Source organism: Engystomops pustulosus, chromosome 11 (assembly GCF_040894005.1).
Source record: "Engystomops pustulosus chromosome 11, aEngPut4.maternal, whole genome shotgun sequence".
Lineage (NCBI taxonomy): Eukaryota > Metazoa > Chordata > Amphibia > Anura > Leptodactylidae > Engystomops > Engystomops pustulosus.
In genome coordinates this window covers 9,505,326-9,527,799 of record NC_092421.1, presented here as the reverse complement: position 1 = coordinate 9,527,799, position 22,474 = coordinate 9,505,326, and the positions used below count along the sequence as shown (strand labels likewise).

The window sequence follows — 22,474 nt, the reverse complement described above, 5'->3', positions numbered from 1 at the left end:
AATTTCCTTTTTGGAATTCACTATTTTATGTGAAATTTTGCCTCTTTTACCATTAAAAATTCCCTCCAAAGTCAAGTAAAAACGAGCAGAGAAGAGTCCTATTTGCTTAAGATGAGTCATGTTTAGAGGCTGCAGGGGGAGTGTCATGTCAGACGCCCCTATGTTTGGTTTTATACTACTTAGAAACATGGAGATACAGACAGTTAATAAAAATGGGAATTGGATTATATCCAACTTTGTCTTTAGCTGCTTCTATGGTCTGTAAATCCCAGAAGACGGATGTGAGATATTTTATGTCTGTATGAAAGGTGCGACAATGTGAGGCAATGTAACCTTGCATTTTTATATGCAATCAGTCCGAGCCCCTCCCCATGCGCTCTGGATTGGGTTTTGAAATACAATCTAGGCAGAACATGTGAGCCTTAGGCCGGGGGCACACTTGGCGTTTTGAACCCGTTTTTTGGGCCGTTTTTAAGCAGTCTGCTAAAAAACGCATGCATTTTTGATCGGTTTTACCAATGATCTAAATTAAAACGTGAAAAAAACAGATGCGTTTTTTTAACGGACTACTTGAAAGGCCGGCGGCACACGTGCCGTTTCGAACCCATTTTTTGAAAATGCATCCGTTTTTAACCGGTTTTACCAATTATCTTAATTAAAATGGGTCAAAAACGGAAGCGTTTTTTAAGGGACTGCTTAAAAAAGGCCCAAAAAATGGGTTCAAAACGCCACGTGTGCCGCTGGCCTTAGGCCTCTATGGATGCGTACGGTGACCATGCGGTGGTACGGTGCTGTGCCGTGCACCTGTGGCACTGTACACGGGGAAAAGATAGAACATGCTCCATCTTTTCCCGTGTCTACGGCTATGGAGAGGGGAGGGGTGAACAGTACTCAACTTTCCTCCTCTCCTACTCAAAGATTTGTGCTACTCCCGGGCTATGGCCAGACTAGCACGCGTTCTGCTACGTTCATGTGAATGTAGCCTAAGGCAAGGGACTAGCTATACTTAAACCGTCAGGGCCAATAATTAAATGCATCCAAAATTTTTCATCAACCTTTTGCTAAAAGCCCATCATCCTGGAGGTTTCACGTGGCTGTTTCCAATGAAATATTATAACATCTTCTCTCAGCTGTATATGTATTGGATGTCATCTTCTGGGGATCGAGCAACCCCTATGTTACCATGATCTTAAAACTGCATCGCCCCTGTGCAGAGAGTCCTGGGAATGCTAAAGTGGATTTGTTCAAAGCCATTTTTGGGGAGTAGTCGCCATGGACCTTTAGACCTTTAGACCTTTAGACTTTAATAATATCTTAGCTTAGTTTCCATAGTTTGCGTAAAGGCCATGACAATTTTAGATGGCGACAAAGTAAACACCCCCAGGTCAAAAGCTCATAGTAGGTGGAACAGATATGGCCGTCCTCGGAGCACTAAAACCATTTGCAGTTGTTAGCTACACAAATAACCCATCAGTCCTATGTGTCAGCCTGGATCCAGATCTCTTGCTCATTAGACATTAATTAGGAGGTGGGGAAGTTTGACCCCTCAGGCTTTGGTCGCTGAGGGGATAAAATGGAATCCTGGTGGGGAGGGGTGGGCCAGCTGGGCTATGAATAGCAGAAAGACAGATGCCCTGAGAGCTGAGAGGTAGTGGAGGAGGGGGCTGGTGGGGGGTTTTCGGAGCACAGGAGAGCAAAAGATTTATTCACAGACAATAAGAATGAGAATTAATAATGTCCTGGGAAAAAGGACTTTTCTCACAGTCCTGAAGTGCCGCTAACTGTTGCCCCCTGTCACAGCGACACTCCCCCGGTACGGAGCAGACGGGTGACCATCATATTTCCTCACTGGGAAACACTGTGGCTTTATACAAAGCATCGTGGTCCGACACCTGTTACATCGAGGCAGCAACATCACCATTGTTCAATTTACAGTCGTGATGCTAATCCATCGAGAACGACACATTCTCTTTTCCTCCCTTCACTTTCTTTCACTTCCCTATGCAAGATTTTAAACTTAGAAAATGCTGATAGAAAGCGAGAATTACTTCCCTTATGTGTCTTTAAAGGAAAGACAGCAAAAAAAAAAAAAATCTCAAATAAATTGGTGGGACTTTTTAACTTCTGTAAGTGACAAAACTCCCAATTTAAGGAAAACCCGACTTACAGCTGACCCCTAGTTACAGACCGACCTTTCTGCCCTCTGTGACCTCTGGATGCTTTACTTTAGTCCCAAACTGCAATCATCGGCTGTAAGTTGTTTTAATAATCCTTGTTCCTATAAGGACCCAAAATTTTGAAAATCCAAATATCACAAGAACAAAACACTTATAAACTATTCTTGTTCCGACTTACATGCAAATTCAACCAAAGAGCAAACTTAAAGAACCTACCTGTACGGAAACATCTAACGTGTATTTTCTTCAATGTTTTCAACCCAGAATAGCACAATGGGGGTCATTTACTAAGGGCCCGATTCGCGTTTTCCCCACGTGTTACCCGAATATTTCCTATTTGCGTCGATTTCTCCTGAATTGCCCCGGGATTTTGGCGCACGCGATCAGATTGTGGCGCATCGGCGCAACAAAAATTGGGGGGCGTGGCTGAAGGAAAACCCGACGGATTCGGAAAAACCTCGGCATTTAAAAAAAAAATCTGTTGCGGAGCTTGCACTTACCTTCACTCAGCCCGAGCCGGTGAACTCCAGTGCGTTCCGATGCTTTTCAGCGCAGCAGCGCCACCTGGTGGACTACCTTAATGAAACCCGGCCGGACCCGAATCCAGCGCAGAGAACGCGCCGCTGGATCGTGAATGGACCGGGTAAGTAAATCTGCCCCATTACATCATTTCTATTTCCTTTGCACAGACAATGGGGCTCATTTACTTACCCGGTCCATTCGTGATCCCGCAGCGCGTTGTCCGATGAGGATTCGGGTCTGCCGTGCGCCCGATATCCACTAGGTGTCGCTGCTGCGCTGAAGTCCGCCGGAGTTCACCTTGTTTGTCCCTGTGCATCTGAGTGCTGATCTTGCGACACAAATTTTTTAAAAATTCTGCGGTTTTTCCGAATCCGTCAGGTTTTCCGACGGCCATGCCCCCGATTTCTGTTGCGTGAAAGCCAGCGCCGATGCGCCACAATCCGATCGCATGCGCCAAAATCCTGGGGCAATTTGTCGCAAATCGAAGATGTACGGGAAACCCGACGAAAATGCGCGATTCGGACCCTTAGTAAATGAGCCCCACTGTTCCAAAGTCTTAAAGGGGTTGTCCCGTTTCACCAAATAAATGTTAATGTCTGCATAATGAGAAATTATCCAATTTTCCAAGCAATCCAAGCTAAAAGGGGTTGTCCCACGAACCAAGTTATCCTGTGGATAGGGCCTAAATTGATGATCGGTGATGAGACCCCCACAGATCATGAGAATGAAGGGTCCCACGTACCTCAGTCTGACCCCTTATTGCGCCGTCAGACTAATGGAGCAGACGACCGCTCATGACTGTTCTGCTCCATTCATGTCAATGGAGCTGACGGAAATTTCTGAGCGTCACGCGTCACGATCTCTGTCAGCTCCGTAGAGATGTATGGAGCAGAACGGTCATGCGCGGCCGTGCACCTGTGTGACATAGCATGACCAGAGACAGGTTTCGGTCCACTGGAAGAAAACAATTAAGCTTTTTATCGAATGACAGCAAGCAGAGATCTAGAAAACCATATAGAATACATATAAAAAGTTGTATTACTTTCCATTATACAGACAATAACATTTATTTGTAGAAACTGGAAATCCCCTTTAACCCCTTTCCTCCACCTTGATGTACGTTACCGCACCATGAAGTACAGTTACACCTTGGTGATCAGAAGCTACTTTGACAGCCGTGCTTCTCACACTGGCCTCAATGAGTGCTGAATGTTTCCATGGCTGCCCTAGGGTCTGATGAAGCACCCCAGGGCTGTCATCAGCTGATGCCTGTTACATTGGGCCTGGCATCAGTGATTTGTATAAGGGTTAAATATGGGGCAGATTTACTTACCCGGTCCTGTCGCGATCCAGCAGCACGTTTTCAGTGGAGGATTCGGGTCTTCCGGCGATTCAGAAAGGTAGTGCACCCGATGTCCACCAGGTGTTGCTGCTGTGCTGAATTCAGTCGGAGTGCACTGAAGTTCACCATCCAACACTGGGTGCAGGTAAGCACTTGTGAAGCAACACTTTTTTTTTTTTTTTAAATACACAGGTCCACGGCTCGTTATATTTCTGATCATGTGTTGTCCTACAGGTGCGCGGTTCGTTATATGTCCCTGGTCATGTGATGTCACACAGGTGCACGGCTCGTTATATTCCTGATCATGTGATGTCCCACAGGTGCACGGCTTGTTATATCCTTGATCATGTGATGTCACACAGATGCAGGGCTCTTTATTTGTGTGTTATAATGAGCTCTGCACCTGTGTGACTGGCTTTCTGTAGAATAACAGCAAGCAGAGATCTAGAAAACCGTGAGGAATTGATGCAAAAAGTTAATCAAAATTCTACATTTTACTATAAAAGCGACAGCATTTATTAGCTGAAACTGGAACGCCCCTTCAAAAAAGTGTGATGATTAAATCGTGATAAAAACAGGAAGAAAGAAAACAAAACAAAGTAAACATCAGTGAAATGAGTTTTTTCTTTCTCTCTGATGTCCCTCGTGAAAGAAAACCCCACAACTGGCAGAGACAATGATGCGAGTCTCTCTTGTAGTGCTGCAAGCTGCAAGAAACAAAGAGGGGATAGATCTTTATAAAAAGGAGGGTCACCCGCTACAATTCTCAAACTCCTCTAGAAAATCGCCCTTGGAAAGACAATGACAGTGAATGAAGCGAGCGCAGATCTCATGGAACACTGTGTCATGATATCCTAACAAAAATCATGGTTATCAACTACTGTGCACAATACAAAGAAACTGAGCAAACAAGTATAAAACATCGTAAAAAGTCAGGGTTACCGTGAAGGTCATGGGGTGGTGGGATGAAAGACTGAAAGATGAAAGATGAAAGAATGTCATCACAAATCTCATTTCTAGTTTTAGCCTAAAGATCAGAGTCCTTTTTCCATGTGTGGGCTTCTTGACATGAGGGAAAATTGCACAATGGGGCTCATTTACTTACCCGGTCCGAGATGTTCACAGAAAGTGCATTGTCCGTGTATAATGTGCTGTGTGGGGAGTCACTAAGATCCTGCGCCCGATATCCTGCATGTGTCGCTTCCCCGCTCAGGTCCCCGGAGTTCACCTTCTTCTTCCTGATGCATGTAAGTGCATTGTCCGTGTATAATGCGCTGTGCGGGAAGTCACTAAGATCCTGCGCCCGATATCCTGCATGTGTCTCTTCCCCGCTCAGGTCCCCGGAGTTCACCTTCTTCTTCCTGGTGCATGTAAGTGCATTGTCCGTGTATAATGTGCTGTGCAGGGAGTCACTAAGATCCTGCACCCGATATCCTGCATGTGTCGCTTCCCCGCTCAGGTCCCCGGAGTTCACCTTCTTCTTCCTGATGCATGTAAGTGCATTGTCCGTGTATAATGTGCTGTGCGGGGAGTCACTAAGATCATGCGCCCGATATCCTGCATGTGTCCCTTCCCCGCTCAGGTCCCCGGAGTTCACCTTCTTCTTCCTGATGCATGTAAGTGCATTGTCCGTGTATAATGTGCTGTGCGGGGAGTCACTAAGATCATGCGCCCGATATCCTGCATGTGTCCCTTCCCCGCTCAGGTCCCTGGAGTTCACCTTCTTCTTCCCGGTGCATGTAAGTGCATTGTCCGTGTATAATGCGCTGTGCCACGATTCACTAAGATCGTGCACCCGATATACTGCATGTGTCCCTTCCCCGCTCAGGTCCCCGGAGTTCACCTTCTTCTTCCTGATGCATGTAAGTGCATTGTCCGTGTATAATGCAGGGAGTCACTAAGATCCTGCGCCCGATATCCTGCATGTGTCGCTTCCCCGCTCACGTCCCCGGAGTTCACCTTCTTCTTCCTGGTGCATGTAAGTGCATTGTCCGTGTATAATGCGCTGTGCCACGATTCACTAAGATCGTGCACCCGATATCCTGCATGTTTCCCTTCCCCGCTCAGGTCCCTGGAGTTCACCTTCTTCTTCCTGATGCATGTAAGTGCATTGTCCGTGTATAATACGCTGTGCGGGGAGTCACTAAGATCGTGCACCCGATATCCTGCATGTGTCACTTCCCCGCTCAGGTCCCGGAGTTCACCTTCTTCTTCCTGGTGCATGTAAGTGCTTGGGCTTGCGACACAATTTGAAAGTTAAATCCGGCGCTCAGTCCGCCACAATCGCAGCACACACTTCTTAAATACGTGTGCAAGCCGTTTTAGCCAAGAAGAATGTGAACAGTCCGACTAAAGTACGGTAACCCTTAAGTAAGTAAGTTTTCCCTTAGTTAATGAGCCTCAAAATGTGATAACAAATCCAGAAAATCCCATTGGGGCTTATTTACTAAGGGTCAGCGGAGTACATTTCCGTTGGACTGTTCATGGTTTTCGGGATTTGTGCCGCTGGGACAGGTATTTAGAAGGGGATTGTGTCGCACGCGATCAGATTTTGGTGCAGCGGCGCCGGCTTTCATGTGACAGAAATCGGGGTGGGCCGTCAGACAATCCGACTGATTCGGACTGTGCGCGGTATTTAATATTCAAATTGTGTCGCAAGACAATGCACTTACATGCACCAGGAAGAAGATGCGCGCAGGGCATTATCGCCGGACAATGCTCTTCTTTCAAATTATGGTGGAAAATAAGTATTTGGTCAATAACAAAAGTTCATTGCCATTGAAGAAAAAAAAAACACTTTTTAAAATATGCTAATTAGTCTCTAGCACTTTTCGGTGTCCTCAGATAAAGCATTTGGCACATCCTCTTTACACAGTTCTGCACACTTCTTGCGTGCACCTCTTCCTCCTCCTCCATCATAATCCCCGGTGTGAAAGCTGGTGAACTTCACTCCGAACAACAGTGTCCAAATGATTTCCATTAAAACATTTGCTTTGAATTGCCATATTCTGACTCATACTCTAAACTGCTCACCTATTATGGCCTGCCTCAGGCAGGCTGTAATAGTTTGTGCTGAATGAGAGACTTGGGAGAAAAGGCTGATCATTGACCACTAAAAAAATCTACTTATGTAAATTAACATTAAACTGTTGGACATTGGCACAAGCTCAACCTCATACATCATGTGCCAACATCTGCCAGAAGGTACAGTTTAAAGATGAATTAGGCGCAAAGCAAAAAAAAAACAATGCACCACAAGCTTCAGGGAATGCATGAAAAAGTCACAAAAAATGCATGAACCAAAAACAGACACAAAAAATGCAGCGTCGGACTGGGATACCTTGGGCCCACCTGTAAAATCTGGTCATGGGGCCCAACACAGCTATAAGTTTCTTACATAATCTATTAATATAATCATATCAATACATGGGATAGTTAAGATGCTCTATGCCAGTGGTGGCGAACCTATGGCACTGGTGCCAGAGGTGGCACTCAGAGCCCTTTCTGTGGGCACTCGGGTCATCACCCAAGCACACCAGACAGGACACAAAGAATCTTCCTGCAGTTCCAAGCAACTTAAAAGATGCTGCCTTCACTCATATATTTAAGTGATATGCACTTTGCTACTTGGGTATGTAGGAAGAGGGAGAATGAGTAGACAGGGACAAATTATCTTTGGAAGACCTTCTGCTGGCCCCACAATTCTCTGTGTACGGAGGAACACTGGAAAGAAGCTAAAATTATGCAAATTTTCCATCTTGTCCTCAGGAGGCCAATATGATCGAATGTTTTTGAAGAACAGGGAGCAATAAGTTACTGCTTTAATTTTTGGTTGGCACATCGCCAATAAATAAGGTGGGTTTTGGGTTGCAGTTTGGGCACTCGGCCTCTAAAAGGTTCGCCATCACTGCTCTATGCTATATATATGTATAAATTACATATAAATTGGTACCTTGTCCAGCACTACTTATGCAGGGCCTGGGGGCCCACCGGTGGATCCACCTGTTCACCTGTGGGACAGTCCACCTACAAATCATGAAGTTCTCTGTTGTTTTGTTGATATAACCCTGCTGATAGCTTTCACCATTGTCACAGTGGACGTCACACAAGAATTTGATAACACTGTGTGATTATCTTCAGGTAATGGAAGTGAATGGTTATACATTCTCCCCCTTGTCAATATTTATCCTTTCAAAATGATTGATCTTTATGTGTGCGCTGATGTTTGTAGACAGAAATTCAAAGACATGGAGGCAAAGCTTTCCAGAATGTGTCGACCTGAAATGTATTCTCTTCCTGGTCCTGTTCAAATAGAGACATGTTGGAATTTGGGAGCACATTGTGAAACTCTGCAGTATGTTGCTACCGGATGTAAATGGAACATAATTGCAGTGGGCAGAGGCACCCCAAGTGACACAGAAACTGTGAATGGTCTCTGACAGTGCTCGTCATTCCTACATAAATGTTTATGTGGTGCAGGGCCAGCACCCGGCATATCGGGCAAATGGAGGGGGCACTGGGCCAAATTTAAGCCCCAACTGCCTGGCAGGTCCTAGTAGGTTTGAGGGGGGTTGTATGTAACGAATCCACGGGGGCCTGATATAATATAACCATGATGAAGCTATATATAATGTAACCATGATGGGGCTGTATAAAATATAACACATGAGGGGCTGTATATAATATAACACATAAGGGGCTGTATATAATATAACATGAGGGGCTGTATATAATATAACACATAAGGGGCTGTATATAATATAACACATACGGGGCTTTATATAATATAACATGAGGGGCTGTATATAATATAACACATAAGGGGCTTTATATAATATAACACATAAGGGGCTTTATATAATATAACCATGAGGGGCTGTATATAATATAACCATAAGGGGCTGTATATAATATAACACATAAGGGGCTTTATATAATATAACATGAGGGGCTGTATATAATATAACATATGAGGGGCTTTATATAATATAACACATAAGGGGCTTTATATAATATAACCATGAGGGGCTGTATATAATATAACATGAGGGGCTGTATATAATATAACCATTGAGGCGCCTGTATATAATATAACATGAGGGGCTGTATATAATATAACACATAAGGGGCTGTATATAATATAACACATAAGGGGCTTTATATAATATAACATGAGGGGCTGTATATAATATAACATATGAGGGGCTTTATATAATATAACACATAAGGGGCTTTATATAATATAACCATGAGGGGCTGTATATAATATAACATATGAGGGGCTTTATATAATATAACACATAAGGGGCTTTATATAATATAACCATGAGGGGCTGTATATAATATAACCATGAGGGGCTTTATATAATATAACATATGAGGGGCTTTATATAATATAACACATAAGGGGCTTTATATAATATAACATGAGGGGCTGTATATAATATAACATATGAGGGGCTGTATATAATATAACACATAAGGGGCTTTATATAATATAACATGAGGGGCTGTATATAATATAACATATGAGGGGCTTTATATAATATAACACATAAGGGGCTTTATATAATATAACATGAGGGGCTGTATATAATATAACCATGATGGGGCTTTATATAATATAACATGAGGGGCTGTATATAATATAACCATTGAGGCGCCTGTATATAATATAACATATGAGGGGCTGTATATAATATAACACATGATGGGCTGTATATAAGATTACCATGAGGGACTGTATATAATATAACTATGAGGGGGCTGTATATAATATAACCAGAATGGAGCTGTATATAATATAACCATGATGGGGCTTTATATAATATTACTATGATGGGCTGTATATAATATAACCATGAGGGGCTGTATATAATATAACCACGATGGGGCTTTATATAATATTACTATGATGGACTGTATATAATATAACCATGAGGGGCTGTATATAATAGAACCAGAAAGGATCTGTATATAATATAACCACGATGGGGCTTTATATAATATTACTATGATGGACTGTATATAATATAACCATGAGGGGCTGTATATAATAGAACCAGAAAGGAGCTGTATATAATATAACCATGATGGGGCTTTATATAATATTACTATGATGGGCTGTATATAATATAACCATGAGGGGCTGTATATAATAGAACCAGAAAGGAGCTGTATATAATATAACCATGATGGGGCTTTATATAATATTATATGATGGGCTGTATATAATATAACCATGAGGGGCTGTATATAATAGAACCAGAAAGGAGCTGTATAGAATACAACTATGATGGGGCTTTATATAATATTACTATGACACTTGGCTAAGGACAGCAAAGGGAAAAGATGTAGAAAAAGACACCTATAGGGATCCTATACAATATACTTATATACTGTATCCTTTCAGCTGAGGAACAAAAGAAAAAATGCCCTTCTCCTACTGCCAATGTCTTCTTAGTTTCTGCCAATAGTTCAAGTGCATTGGTTCAAAAATGATAGAAACAGACAGTGAATGCCCAGTGTTGCAAAAGCTCTCATAGACCTAGGAATAAGTTAGTTTCTTAGATTTTGGTAGGACCGGCTGATGAGCATGAGGACTTTTTAGAGAACCATTTAACACGTCTCTTAATATCTAGATATAATTTGTTAAAGTTTCAATATCGTGTACAATTCACATGGTGACATTATGATTTTTTCGCCCCGTACAGGTACTCTCTATCCAGCGAGAAGAGTGAGCTTCCCTCCTTCCAGTGCAGCTGGGCGAGGCATAGTGTGGGAATCAGAGGAGCTCCCAGGACAATGGGTCCCTTTTGAAACCCGATTCACAGTCTTGATCCAGGAAGCTTTTGAGAGACAGCAGCCAGGTGTTCGTCTTGGAGAGCCGTGCAATGGAACTCATATTTGCTTCCGAACCATGACTCAAGTAGAATTTCCTTCCCAAAAGAGATTAAGGGTCCGTGCACGAGCTCAGGCTCCTTATCCTTCAGCCGGGCCCAAACGTCCTTCATCTACTTTCCAGCCCGTGGTGCACCACATTCTGAATGGAAATTCACAATATAGGTCATATTCTACCTTCAAAATGCCAATCAACCCAAGTCAAGAATTACTCAATTATAACAAATTACTAGTGAACACCAATCAGGGTCTTAGAATCCCTGACAAAACTGGACCTTGCTCCAACAAAGAACAACTGGACCCCGCGATGGTGAACCCAAGTCATAGATTAGCAAACTCAAACCATTTATTAGAGGACAGTAACCAGATCAATATAAACCTACACCAGCGGACAGTCAACTCCAGACATGGCCCCATGAACTACAATTATGGGGTGACTGATATCGGAAACATGTTTGGGAATTCAAATCACGAAACGGTGAACTCCAACCCAATATTAATGAACTTCAATTCTGGGGTTGTAAATTATAGTAACGGACCAATAAAATCAAGTCCGGAATGCATAGATTCCGATGAACATTTGGAAAATTGTAGCCAAGATGTTGACGACGGCAATGAATTAATTAATTTCGAAGGTTGTGTAATAAACCCAAGTTATTGCCCGACTTATGGTAAAAGCTCTCAACCTAATTCCAGGCCATGGTCAGAGAAAACAAATTCATTGTTGCTTGAGCCTAACGTGACCATCCAACCCCAGTGGACACACGTCAATCCCGATTGTAGACGTGACAATTGTAGCCCTGCATTACTGAGATCTAATTCGAAAAGATCAGCGTCTAGACCCGGACTTGTACGCTCAGACTCAAAGTACAAAGAAGTAAGATCCGATCGAGCAGTGACAGAGTCCGTGCCTCCCAATTATGCCGCTGTGTTACATAGATCCAATTCGAGACCTGAGGAATATAGAACTGAATTGTGCAGATCAGTTTCCAGACCAGAAGAAACGAGGCCTGAAATTTGCCGTTCAAATTCCCGACCTTATGATAATGCGGAATTTACAGGATCGGATTCTCAACTCTCGGAATTTAGACCTGTATTTGTTAGGTCAACCTCTAAACCTGCATATGATACATCCGACATAAGACAAGCAGATTTCAGACCTATACTAACTAGATCCGAATCAAGGCAAGAAGATTTACACTCCGCTATGCGGAATTCAAACAGTAATAATATAGGCTCAAAACCTGCTTTTGTAAGATCAAATTCTAGACCTTCAGAAGCCAAGCCTGATTTTGTCCGGTCTCAGTCCAGATCAACTGACTCGAAGCGTGGTCTTCCAAGCCCCCACCCAGGCTTCATCCGTTCAAGATCTTCCTCAACTGGCAGAGGTCTATCTCGATCAACTTCGTTGAGAAGAAGTAGGAGCCCCCCACCGTGTACTTGTCCACAATGTCTTCTGGTACAGAGTGTAAAGTCAGCCAGTTGGCCATTACGTCAGATAGAAACCAGTGGATCGTGGCATGGTGGTCATCAAAGTAGAAAGGAAAAGAGCGTCACAAGGTAGGGTTGGATTATTCTTTAGGGTTGGGTAGGGTTGGATTATTCTTTAGGGTTGGGTAGGGTTGGATTATTCTTTAGGGTTGGGTAGGGTTGGATTATTCTTTAGATGTTTAAATGTATATTAGTATCTGTGATTTCGCATCATTAACATCAAGTGTTTGGGCCTGGCAGTATAAAGAATTTGATCTACTTTCACAGGGTGCCACCTCTGCCGCTCTGTAATATAGAAGGTTCTGGAATGGTCTCGCCAGCTTTGGCAGGTAACAATATGATTGAAAACAAACTAAAAGAATTTACTGAATACATGCAATATAATAGTAAGAGCACAACAAACATAACTCGAAACATTCCTAATGATTCCTCATTGCCTTTTGATTAGGCATTAGTGGTCTCCTCATGAGTGCTGCTGGACTTCCAGTCTGTCTTTCCATCCCCGCGTCTCCTATTTTCCGTCCACCTCCAGTAAAGAAAAGAGATCTACGTCCAGTTCCTGGAATTCAAGGGACCACTCGAAAAATCACTAATAAGAAAGGTATGGCTTTATCTTCCCTGGTTTTATTTTCTTAAAAGTAGTTGTAATGTAAAAAAAGAGCTCCATTGCTAATACTGGAAGGCTTACAAATAGTGTTGAGAGGAATCCCAAAGTGCAAATTTCACTTAAAGCACGGAGCGAGGTCCGGCTCAATTTTCCCCGCACTTAATGGTAAAGTCACCTATGGCATTTACATGGTCGCACATGGGGAGGACCACCATCCCGAAAATGGTGGCGTGCACCAGATTAGTGCCGGTGCGCCTGACCTCACTAGATTGAGTGACGCTGATGACTTTGAACAGTTAACGGTAAACGGATAACACCCAGCACTGAACACAGGCATCATTGGTTGGGGTTCATGCGCTGTACCTGAACCAGGACCCCAACAGCATTTTAAAATTTCAATGGGTCGGCTCTTCACTACTTACAAATAAAGAGGTTAAAAGAAAATAACCCAAAACTTTGGGTTCTTTATTAACAGACAGTTAATGATGAAAGGCGGCTAATAAATAAATCCTTAAAGGGTTGTTCTCCTCTCGTCTGGGCATTCACATTCAGTGTCATTAATCTGCCATATATTTACATTTCTTAAATTAGATGTTATTAAATTTTTTTACCTGTGTGAAGATAATTTCTCATAAATGTAGTCATACGGTCCCTTAGAAACAAGACTGTGTCCTTGGATACGACCACCTCTGCTGGAAGGGTTGCACAAAGAAGCAAAAGTTTTTTGTGTATGAAATGTCCGCGGAGTTACTGCATGACCCACAGCCGTCCTGTGGTAATGAACGCAGAATCCAGGTGGTCAGGAGGGTCTCAATAGCGCATGTCTGGTCACTGCTGCCAAAATGTGAGGTGGTCGTATCCAAGAAAGCTATCTCATTTCTAAGGGACAACATGGCTACATTTATGATAAATTATCTTCACACAGGAACATTTTTTAATCACATCCAATTGATGAAATGTTTACATATGGCAAATCAATTAAATTAAATGTGAATACCCAGATGGGAAAACCCCTTTAACTGTAGGAAAAGATTAGTCTCTGAACTGATCAGAACATACATAATGCAACAGTATTTCTGTATATTTTCTTGTCTCCTTTGGGGCAATGTGAATCTATATAAAAATATATCCATCTTTTGGGAATATTGTATAACATAAGACAACAAAATATTGGTACAATTGGGTTCTAATGAACATTTGGGGCTTTTTTCAATCTGCAGCTTTACCATACAGACTGACACAGAGTGATCTTATAATCTTCATGTGGTTGGAGATTAATGAAATCAAATTCTTTTTTTTTCTTCTGATTAAGAATCTTTTTCTATTATTATATAGCAAAAAAGCCAGAAGAAATGATAAAGCAATTCTTGCAAAGAGTGAAGAACCCTCCATCAGAGGTATGACTTTTCTTTCTGTATTTTTTTCAGTCCTTCCTTTTATGGATTGTATTTTTTTGTACTGAAAGCTGTCAGTAAGAGGATTTCATGGCAGGAGAAATACAAGCCTTGGACCCTTTGGGCTGCCACCCCAACTAATCATATTGTAATTCTCTACTGAGTATGAGAGATACACATATCCTGGTAATTCTCTACTGGGTATGAGAGATACACATATCTCGGTAATTCTCTACTGAGTATAAGAGATACACATATCCTGGTAATTCTCTACTGGGTATGAGAGATACACATATCCTGGTAATTCTCTACTGGGTATGAGAGATACACATATCCTGGTAATTCTCTACTGGGTATAAGAGATACACATATCTTGGTAGTTCTCTACTGAGTATAAGAGATACACATATCCCGGTAATTCTCTACTGGGTATGAGAGATACACATATCTCGGTAATTCTCTACTGAGTATAAGAGATACACATATCCCGGTAATTCTCTACTGGGTATGAGAGATACACATATCCTGGTAATTCTCTACTGGGTATGAGAGATACACATATCTTGGTAGTTCTCTACTGAGTATAAGAGATACACATATCCCGGTAATTCTCTACTGGGTATGAGAGATACACATATCTTGGTAGTTCTCTACTGAGTATAAGAGATACACATATCCCGGTAATTCTCTACTGAGTATAAGAGATACACATATCCTGGTAATTCTCTACTGGGTATGAGAGATACACATATCTTGGTAATTCTCTACTGAGTATAAGAGATACACATATCTTGGTAATTCTCTACTGGGTATGAGAGATACACATATCTTGGTAATTCTCTACTGGGTATGAGAGATACACATATCTTGGTAATTCTCTACTGGGTATGAGAGATACACATATCCTGGTAATTCTCTACTGGGTATAAGAGATACACATATCCTGGTAATTCTCTACTGGGTATGAGAGATACACATATCCTGGTAATTCTCTACTGGGTATAAGAGATACACATATCTTGGTAGTTCTCTACTGAGTATAAGAGATACACATATCCCGGTAATTCTCTACTGAGTATAAGAGATACACATATCCCGGTAATTCTCTACTGAGTATAAGAGATACACATATCTTGGTAATTCTCTACTGAGTATAAGAGATACACATATCTTGGTAATTCTCTACTGGGTATGAGAGATACACATATCTTGGTAATTCTCTACTGGGTATAAGAGATACACATATCTTGGTAGTTCTCTACTGAGTATAAGAGATACACATATCCCAGTAATTCTCTACTGAGTATAAGAGATACACATATCTTGGTAATTCTCTACTGGGTATGAGAGATACACATATCCTGGTAATTCTCTACTGGGTATAAGAGATACACATATCTTGGTAGTTCTCTACTGAGTATAAGAGATACACATATCTTGGTAGTTCTCTACTGAGTATAAGAGATACACATATCCCGGTAATTCTCTACTGAGTATAAGAGATACACATATCTTGGTAATTCTCTACTGAGTATAAGAGATACACATATCTTGGTAATTCTCTACTGGGTATGAGAGATACACATATCTTGGTAATTCTCTACTGGGTATAAGAGATACACATATCTTGGTAGTTCTCTACTGAGTATAAGAGATACACATATCTTGGTAATTCTCTACTGAGTATAAGAGATACACATATCTCGGTAATTCTCTACTGAGTATAAGAGATACACATATCCCGGTAATTCTCTACTGGGTATGAGAGATACACATATCCTGGTAATTCTCTACTGGGTATGAGAGATACACATATCTTGGTAGTTCTCTACTGAGTATAAGAGATACACATATCCCGGTAATTCTCTACTGGGTATGAGAGATACACATATCTCGGTAATTCTCTACTGAGTATAAGAGATACACATATCCCGGTAATTCTCTACTGGGTATGAGAGATACACATATCCTGGTAATTCTCTACTGGGTATGAGAGATACACATATCCTGGTAATTCTCTACTGGGTATAAGAGATACACATATCTTGGTAATTCTCTACTGAGTATAAGAGATACACATATCCCGGTAATTCTCTACTGAGTATAAGAGATACACATATCTTGGTAATTCTCTACTGAGTATAAGAGATACACATATCTTGGTAATTCTCTACTGGGTATGAGAGATACACATATCTTGGTAATTCTCTACTGGGTATGAGAGATACACATATCTTGGTAATTCTCTACTGGGTATGAGAGATACACATATCCTGGTAATTCTCTACTGGGTATAAGAGATACACATATCTTGGTAATTCTCTACTGGGTATGAGAGATACACATATCCTGGTAATTCTCTACTGAGTATAAGAGATACACATATCCCGGTAATTCTCTACTGAGTATAAGAGATACACATATCCTGGTAATTCTCTACTGGGTATGAGAGATACACATATCTTGGTAGTTCTCTACTGAGTATAAGAGATACACATATCTTGGTAATTCTCTACTGGGTATGAGAGATACACATATCCCGGTAATTCTCTACTGGGTATGAGAGATACACATATCCTGGTAATTCTCTACTGGGTATGAGAGATACACATATCTTGGTAATTCTCTACTGAGTATAAGAGATACACATATCCTGGTAATTCTCTACTGGGTATGAGAGATACACATATCTCGGTAATTCTCTACTGAGTATAAGAGATACACATATCCTGGTAATTCTCTACTGGGTATGAGAGATACACATATCCTGGTAATTCTCTACTGGGTATGAGAGATACACATATCTTGGTAATTCTCTACTGGGTATGAGAGATACACATATCCTGGTAATTCTCTACTGAGTATAAGAGATACACATATCTTGGTAATTCTCTACTGAGTATGAGAGATACACATATCTTGGTAATTCTCTACTGGGTATGAGAGATACACATATCTTGGTAATTCTCTACTGGGTATGAGAGATACACATATCTTGGTAATTCTCTACTGGGTATGAAAGATACACATATCCTGGTAATTCTCTACTGAGTATAAGAGATACACATATCTTGGTAATTCTCTACTGAGTATGAGAGATACACATATCTTGGTAATTCTCTACTGGGTATGAAAGATACACATATCCTGGTAATTCTCTACTGAGTATAAGAGATACACATATCTTGGTAATTCTCTACTGGGTATGAGAGATACACATATCTTGGTAATTCTCTACTGGGTATGAGAGATACACATATCTTGGTAATTCTCTACTGGGTATGAGAGATACACATATCTTGGTAATTCTCTACTGGGTATGAGAGATACACATATCTAGGTAATTCTGTACTGAGTATAAGAGATACACATATCTTGGTAATTCTCTACTGGGTATGAGAGATACACATATCTTGGTAATTCTCTACTGGGTATGAGAGATACACATATCCTGGTAATTCTCTACTGGGTATGAGAGATACACATATCTTGGTAATTCTCTACTGGGTATGAGAGATACACATATCCTGGTAATTCTCTACTGAGTATAAGAGATACACATATCTTGGTAATTCTCTACTGAGTATGAGAGATACACATATCTTGGTAATTCTCTACTGGGTATGAAAGATACACATATCCTGGTAATTCTCTACTGAGTATAAGAGATACACATATCTTGGTAATTCTCTACTGGGTATGAGAGATACACATATCTTGGTAATTCTCTACTGGGTATGAGAGATACACATATCTTGGTAATTCTCTACTGGGTATGAGAGATACACATATCTTGGTAATTCTCTACTGGGTATGAGAGATACACATATCTTGGTAATTCTCTACTGAGTATAAGAGATACACATATCTTGGTAATTCTCTACTGGGTATGAGAGATACACATATCTTGGTAATTCTCTACTGGGTATGAGAGATACACATATCCTGGTAATTCTCTACTGGGTATAAGAGATACACATATCTTGGTAATTCTCTACTGGGTATGAGAGATACACATATCCTGGTAATTCTCTACTGAGTATAAGAGATACACATATCCTGGTAATTCTCTACTGAGTATAAGAGATACACATATCCTGGTAATTCTCTACTGAGTATAAGAGATACACATATCCCGGTAATTCTCTACTGAGTATAAGAGATACACATATCCTGGTAATTCTCTACTGGGTATGAGAGATACACATATCTTGGTAGTTCTCTACTGAGTATAAGAGATACACATATCTTGGTAATTCTCTACTGGGTATGAGAGATACACATATCCCGGTAATTCTCTACTGGGTATGAGAGATACACATATCTCGGTAATTCTCTACTGAGTATAAGAGATACACATATCCTGGTAATTCTCTACTGGGTATGAGAGATACACATATCCTGGTAATTCTCTACTGGGTATAAGAGATACACATATCTTGGTAGTTCTCTACTGAGTATAAGAGATACACATATCCCGGTAATTCTCTACTGGGTATGAGAGATACACATATCCTGGTAATTCTCTACTGGGTATAAGAGATACACATATCTTGGTAGTTCTCTACTGAGTATAAGAGATACACATATCCCGGTAATTCTCTACTGGGTATGAGAGATACACATATCTTGGTAATTCTCTACTGGGTATGAGAGATACACATATCTTGGTAATTCTCTACTGGGTATGAGAGATACACATATCCTGGTAATTCTCTACTGAGTATAAGAGATACACATATCTTGGTAATTCTCTACTGAGTATGAGAGATACACATATCTTGGTAATTCTCTACTGGGTATGAGAGATACACATATCTTGGTAATTCTCTACTGGGTATGAGAGATACACATATCTTGGTAATTCTCTACTGGGTATGAAAGATACACATATCCTGGTAATTCTCTACTGAGTATAAGAGATACACATATCTTGGTAATTCTCTACTGAGTATGAGAGATACACATATCTTGGTAATTCTCTACTGAGTATAAGAGATACACATATCTTGGTAATTCTCTACTGGGTATGAGAGATACACATATCTTGGTAATTCTCTACTGGGTATGAGAGATACACATATCTTGGTAATTCTCTACTGGGTATGAGAGATACACATATCCCGGTAATTCTCTACTGAGTATGAGAGATACACATATCCCGGTAATTCTCTACTGAGTATAAGAGATACACATATCTTGGTAATTCTCTACTGAGTATAAGAGATACACATATCCCGGTAATTCTCTACTGGGTATGAGAGATACACATATCTTGGTAATTCTCTACTGGGTATGAGAGATACACATATCCCGGTAATTCTCTACTGGGTATAAGAGATACACATATCCCGGTAATTCTCTACTGGGTATGAGAGATACACATATCTTGGTAATTCTCTACTGAGTATGAGAGATACACATATCTTGGTAATTCTCTACTGAGTATAAGAGATACACATATCTTGGTAATTCTCTACTGAGTATGAGAGATACACATATCTTGGTAATTCTCTACTGGGTATGAGAGATACACATATCTTGGTAATTCTCTACTGAGTATAAGAGATACACATATCTTGGTAATTCTCTACTGAGTATAAGAGATACACATATCTTGGTAATTCTCTACTGAGTATGAGAGATACACATATCTTGGTAATTCTCTACTGAGTATAAGAGATACACATATCTTGGTAATTCTCTACTGGGTATGAGAGATACACATATCTTGGTAATTCTCTACTGGGTATGAGAGATACACATATCTTGGTAATTCTCTACTGGGTATGAGAGATACACATATCTTGGTAATTCTCTACTGGGTATGAAAGATACACATATCCTGGTAATTCTCTACTGAGTATAAGAGATACACATATCCCGGTAATTCTCTACTGAGTATAAGAGATACACATATCTTGGTAATTCTCTACTGAGTATAAGAGATACACATATCTTGGTAATTCTCTACTGAGTATGAGAGATACACATATCCCGGTAATTCTCTACTGGGTATAAGAGATACACATATCTTGGTAATTCTCTACTGGGTATGAGAGATACACATATCTTGGTAATTCTCTACTGGGTATGAGAGATACACATATCTTGGTAATTCTCTACTGGGTATGAGAGATACACATATCTTGGTAATTCTCTACTGGGTATGAGAGATACACATATCTTGGTAATTCTCTACTGGGTATGAGAGATACACATATCTTGGTAATTCTCTACTGGGTATGAGAGATACACATATCCCGGTAATTCTCTACTGGGTATAAGAGATACACATATCCCGGTAATTCTCTACTGGGTATGAGAGATACACATATCTTGGTAATTCTCTACTGAGTATGAGAGATACACATATCTTGGTAATTCTCTACTGAGTATAAGAGATACACATATCTTGGTAATTCTCTACTGGGTATGAGAGATACACATATCTTGGTAATTCTCTACTGGGTATGAGAGATACACATATCTTGGTAATTCTCTACTGGGTATGAGAGATACACATATCTTGGTAATTCTCTACTGGGTATGAGAGATACACATATCTTGGTAATTCTCTACTGGGTATGAAAGATACACATATCCTGGTAATTCTCTACTGAGTATAAGAGATACACATATCTTGGTAATTCTCTACTGAGTATGAGAGATACACATATCTTGGTAATTCTCTACTGAGTATAAGAGATACACATATCTTGGTAATTCTCTACTGGGTATGAGAGATACACATATCTTGGTAATTCTCTACTGGGTATGAGAGATACACATATCTTGGTAATTCTCTACTGGGTATGAGAGATACACATATCTTGGTAATTCTCTACTGGGTATGAGAGATACACATATCTTGGTAATTCTCTACTGAGTATAAGAGATACACATATCTTGGTAATTCTCTACTGGGTATGAGAGATACACATATCTTGGTAATTCTCTACTGAGTATAAGAGATACACATATCTTGGTAATTCTCTACTGGGTATGAGAGATACACATATCTTGGTAATTCTCTACTGGGTATGAGAGATACACATATCTTGGTAATTCTCTACTGGGTATGAGAGATACACATATCTTGGTAATTCTCTACTGGGTATGAGAGATACACATATCTTGGTAATTCTCTACTGAGTATAAGAGATACACATATCCCGGTAATTCTCTACTGAGTATAAGAGATACACATATCCCGGTAATTCTCTACTGAGTATAAGAGATACACATATCTCGGTAATTCTCTACTGAGTATAAGAGATACACATATCCTGGTAATTCTCTACTGAGTATAAGAGATACACATATCTTGGTAATTCTCTACTGAGTATAAGAGATACACATATCTTGGTAATTCTCTACTGAGTATGAGAGATACACATATCCCGGTAATTCTCTACTGGGTATAAGAGATACACATATCTTGGTAATTCTCTACTGGGTATGAGAGATACACATATCTTGGTAATTCTCTACTGGGTATGAGAGATACACATATCTTGGTAATTCTCTACTGGGTATGAGAGATACACATATCTTGGTAATTCTCTACTGGGTATGAAAGATACACATATCCTGGTAATTCTCTACTGAGTATAAGAGATACACATATCTTGGTAATTCTCTACTGAGTATGAGAGATACACATATCTTGGTAATTCTCTACTGAGTATAAGAGATACACATATCTTGGTAATTCTCTACTGGGTATGAGAGATACACATATCTTGGTAATTCTCTACTGGGTATGAGAGATACACATATCTTGGTAATTCTCTACTGGGTATGAGAGATACACATATCTTGGTAATTCTCTACTGGGTATGAGAGATACACATATCTTGGTAATTCTCTACTGAGTATAAGAGATACACATATCTTGGTAATTCTCTACTGAGTATAAGAGATACACATATCTTGGTAATTCTCTACTGAGTATGAGAGATACACATATCTTGGTAATTCTCTACTGAGTATAAGAGATACACATATCTTGGTAATTCTCTACTGGGTATGAGAGATA

At 40.3% G+C, this 22,474-nt stretch overlaps 1 protein-coding gene across 1 annotated transcript in view; it reads left to right on the top strand.

The window, feature by feature from the left end:
• DTX4 (deltex E3 ubiquitin ligase 4) overlaps window positions 1–22,474 on the top strand; it is a 42,767-nt gene that overhangs the window by 8,587 nt on the left and 11,706 nt on the right. Inside the window, exons 2-5 of the mRNA XM_072130199.1 lie at window positions 10,755–12,501; window positions 12,700–12,761; window positions 12,881–13,033; window positions 14,375–14,436. Of these exons, the coding sequence (XP_071986300.1) occupies window positions 10,755–12,501; window positions 12,700–12,761; window positions 12,881–13,033; window positions 14,375–14,436 (2,024 nt within the window). The remainder of the gene's footprint in view (window positions 1–10,754; window positions 12,502–12,699; window positions 12,762–12,880; window positions 13,034–14,374; window positions 14,437–22,474) is intronic.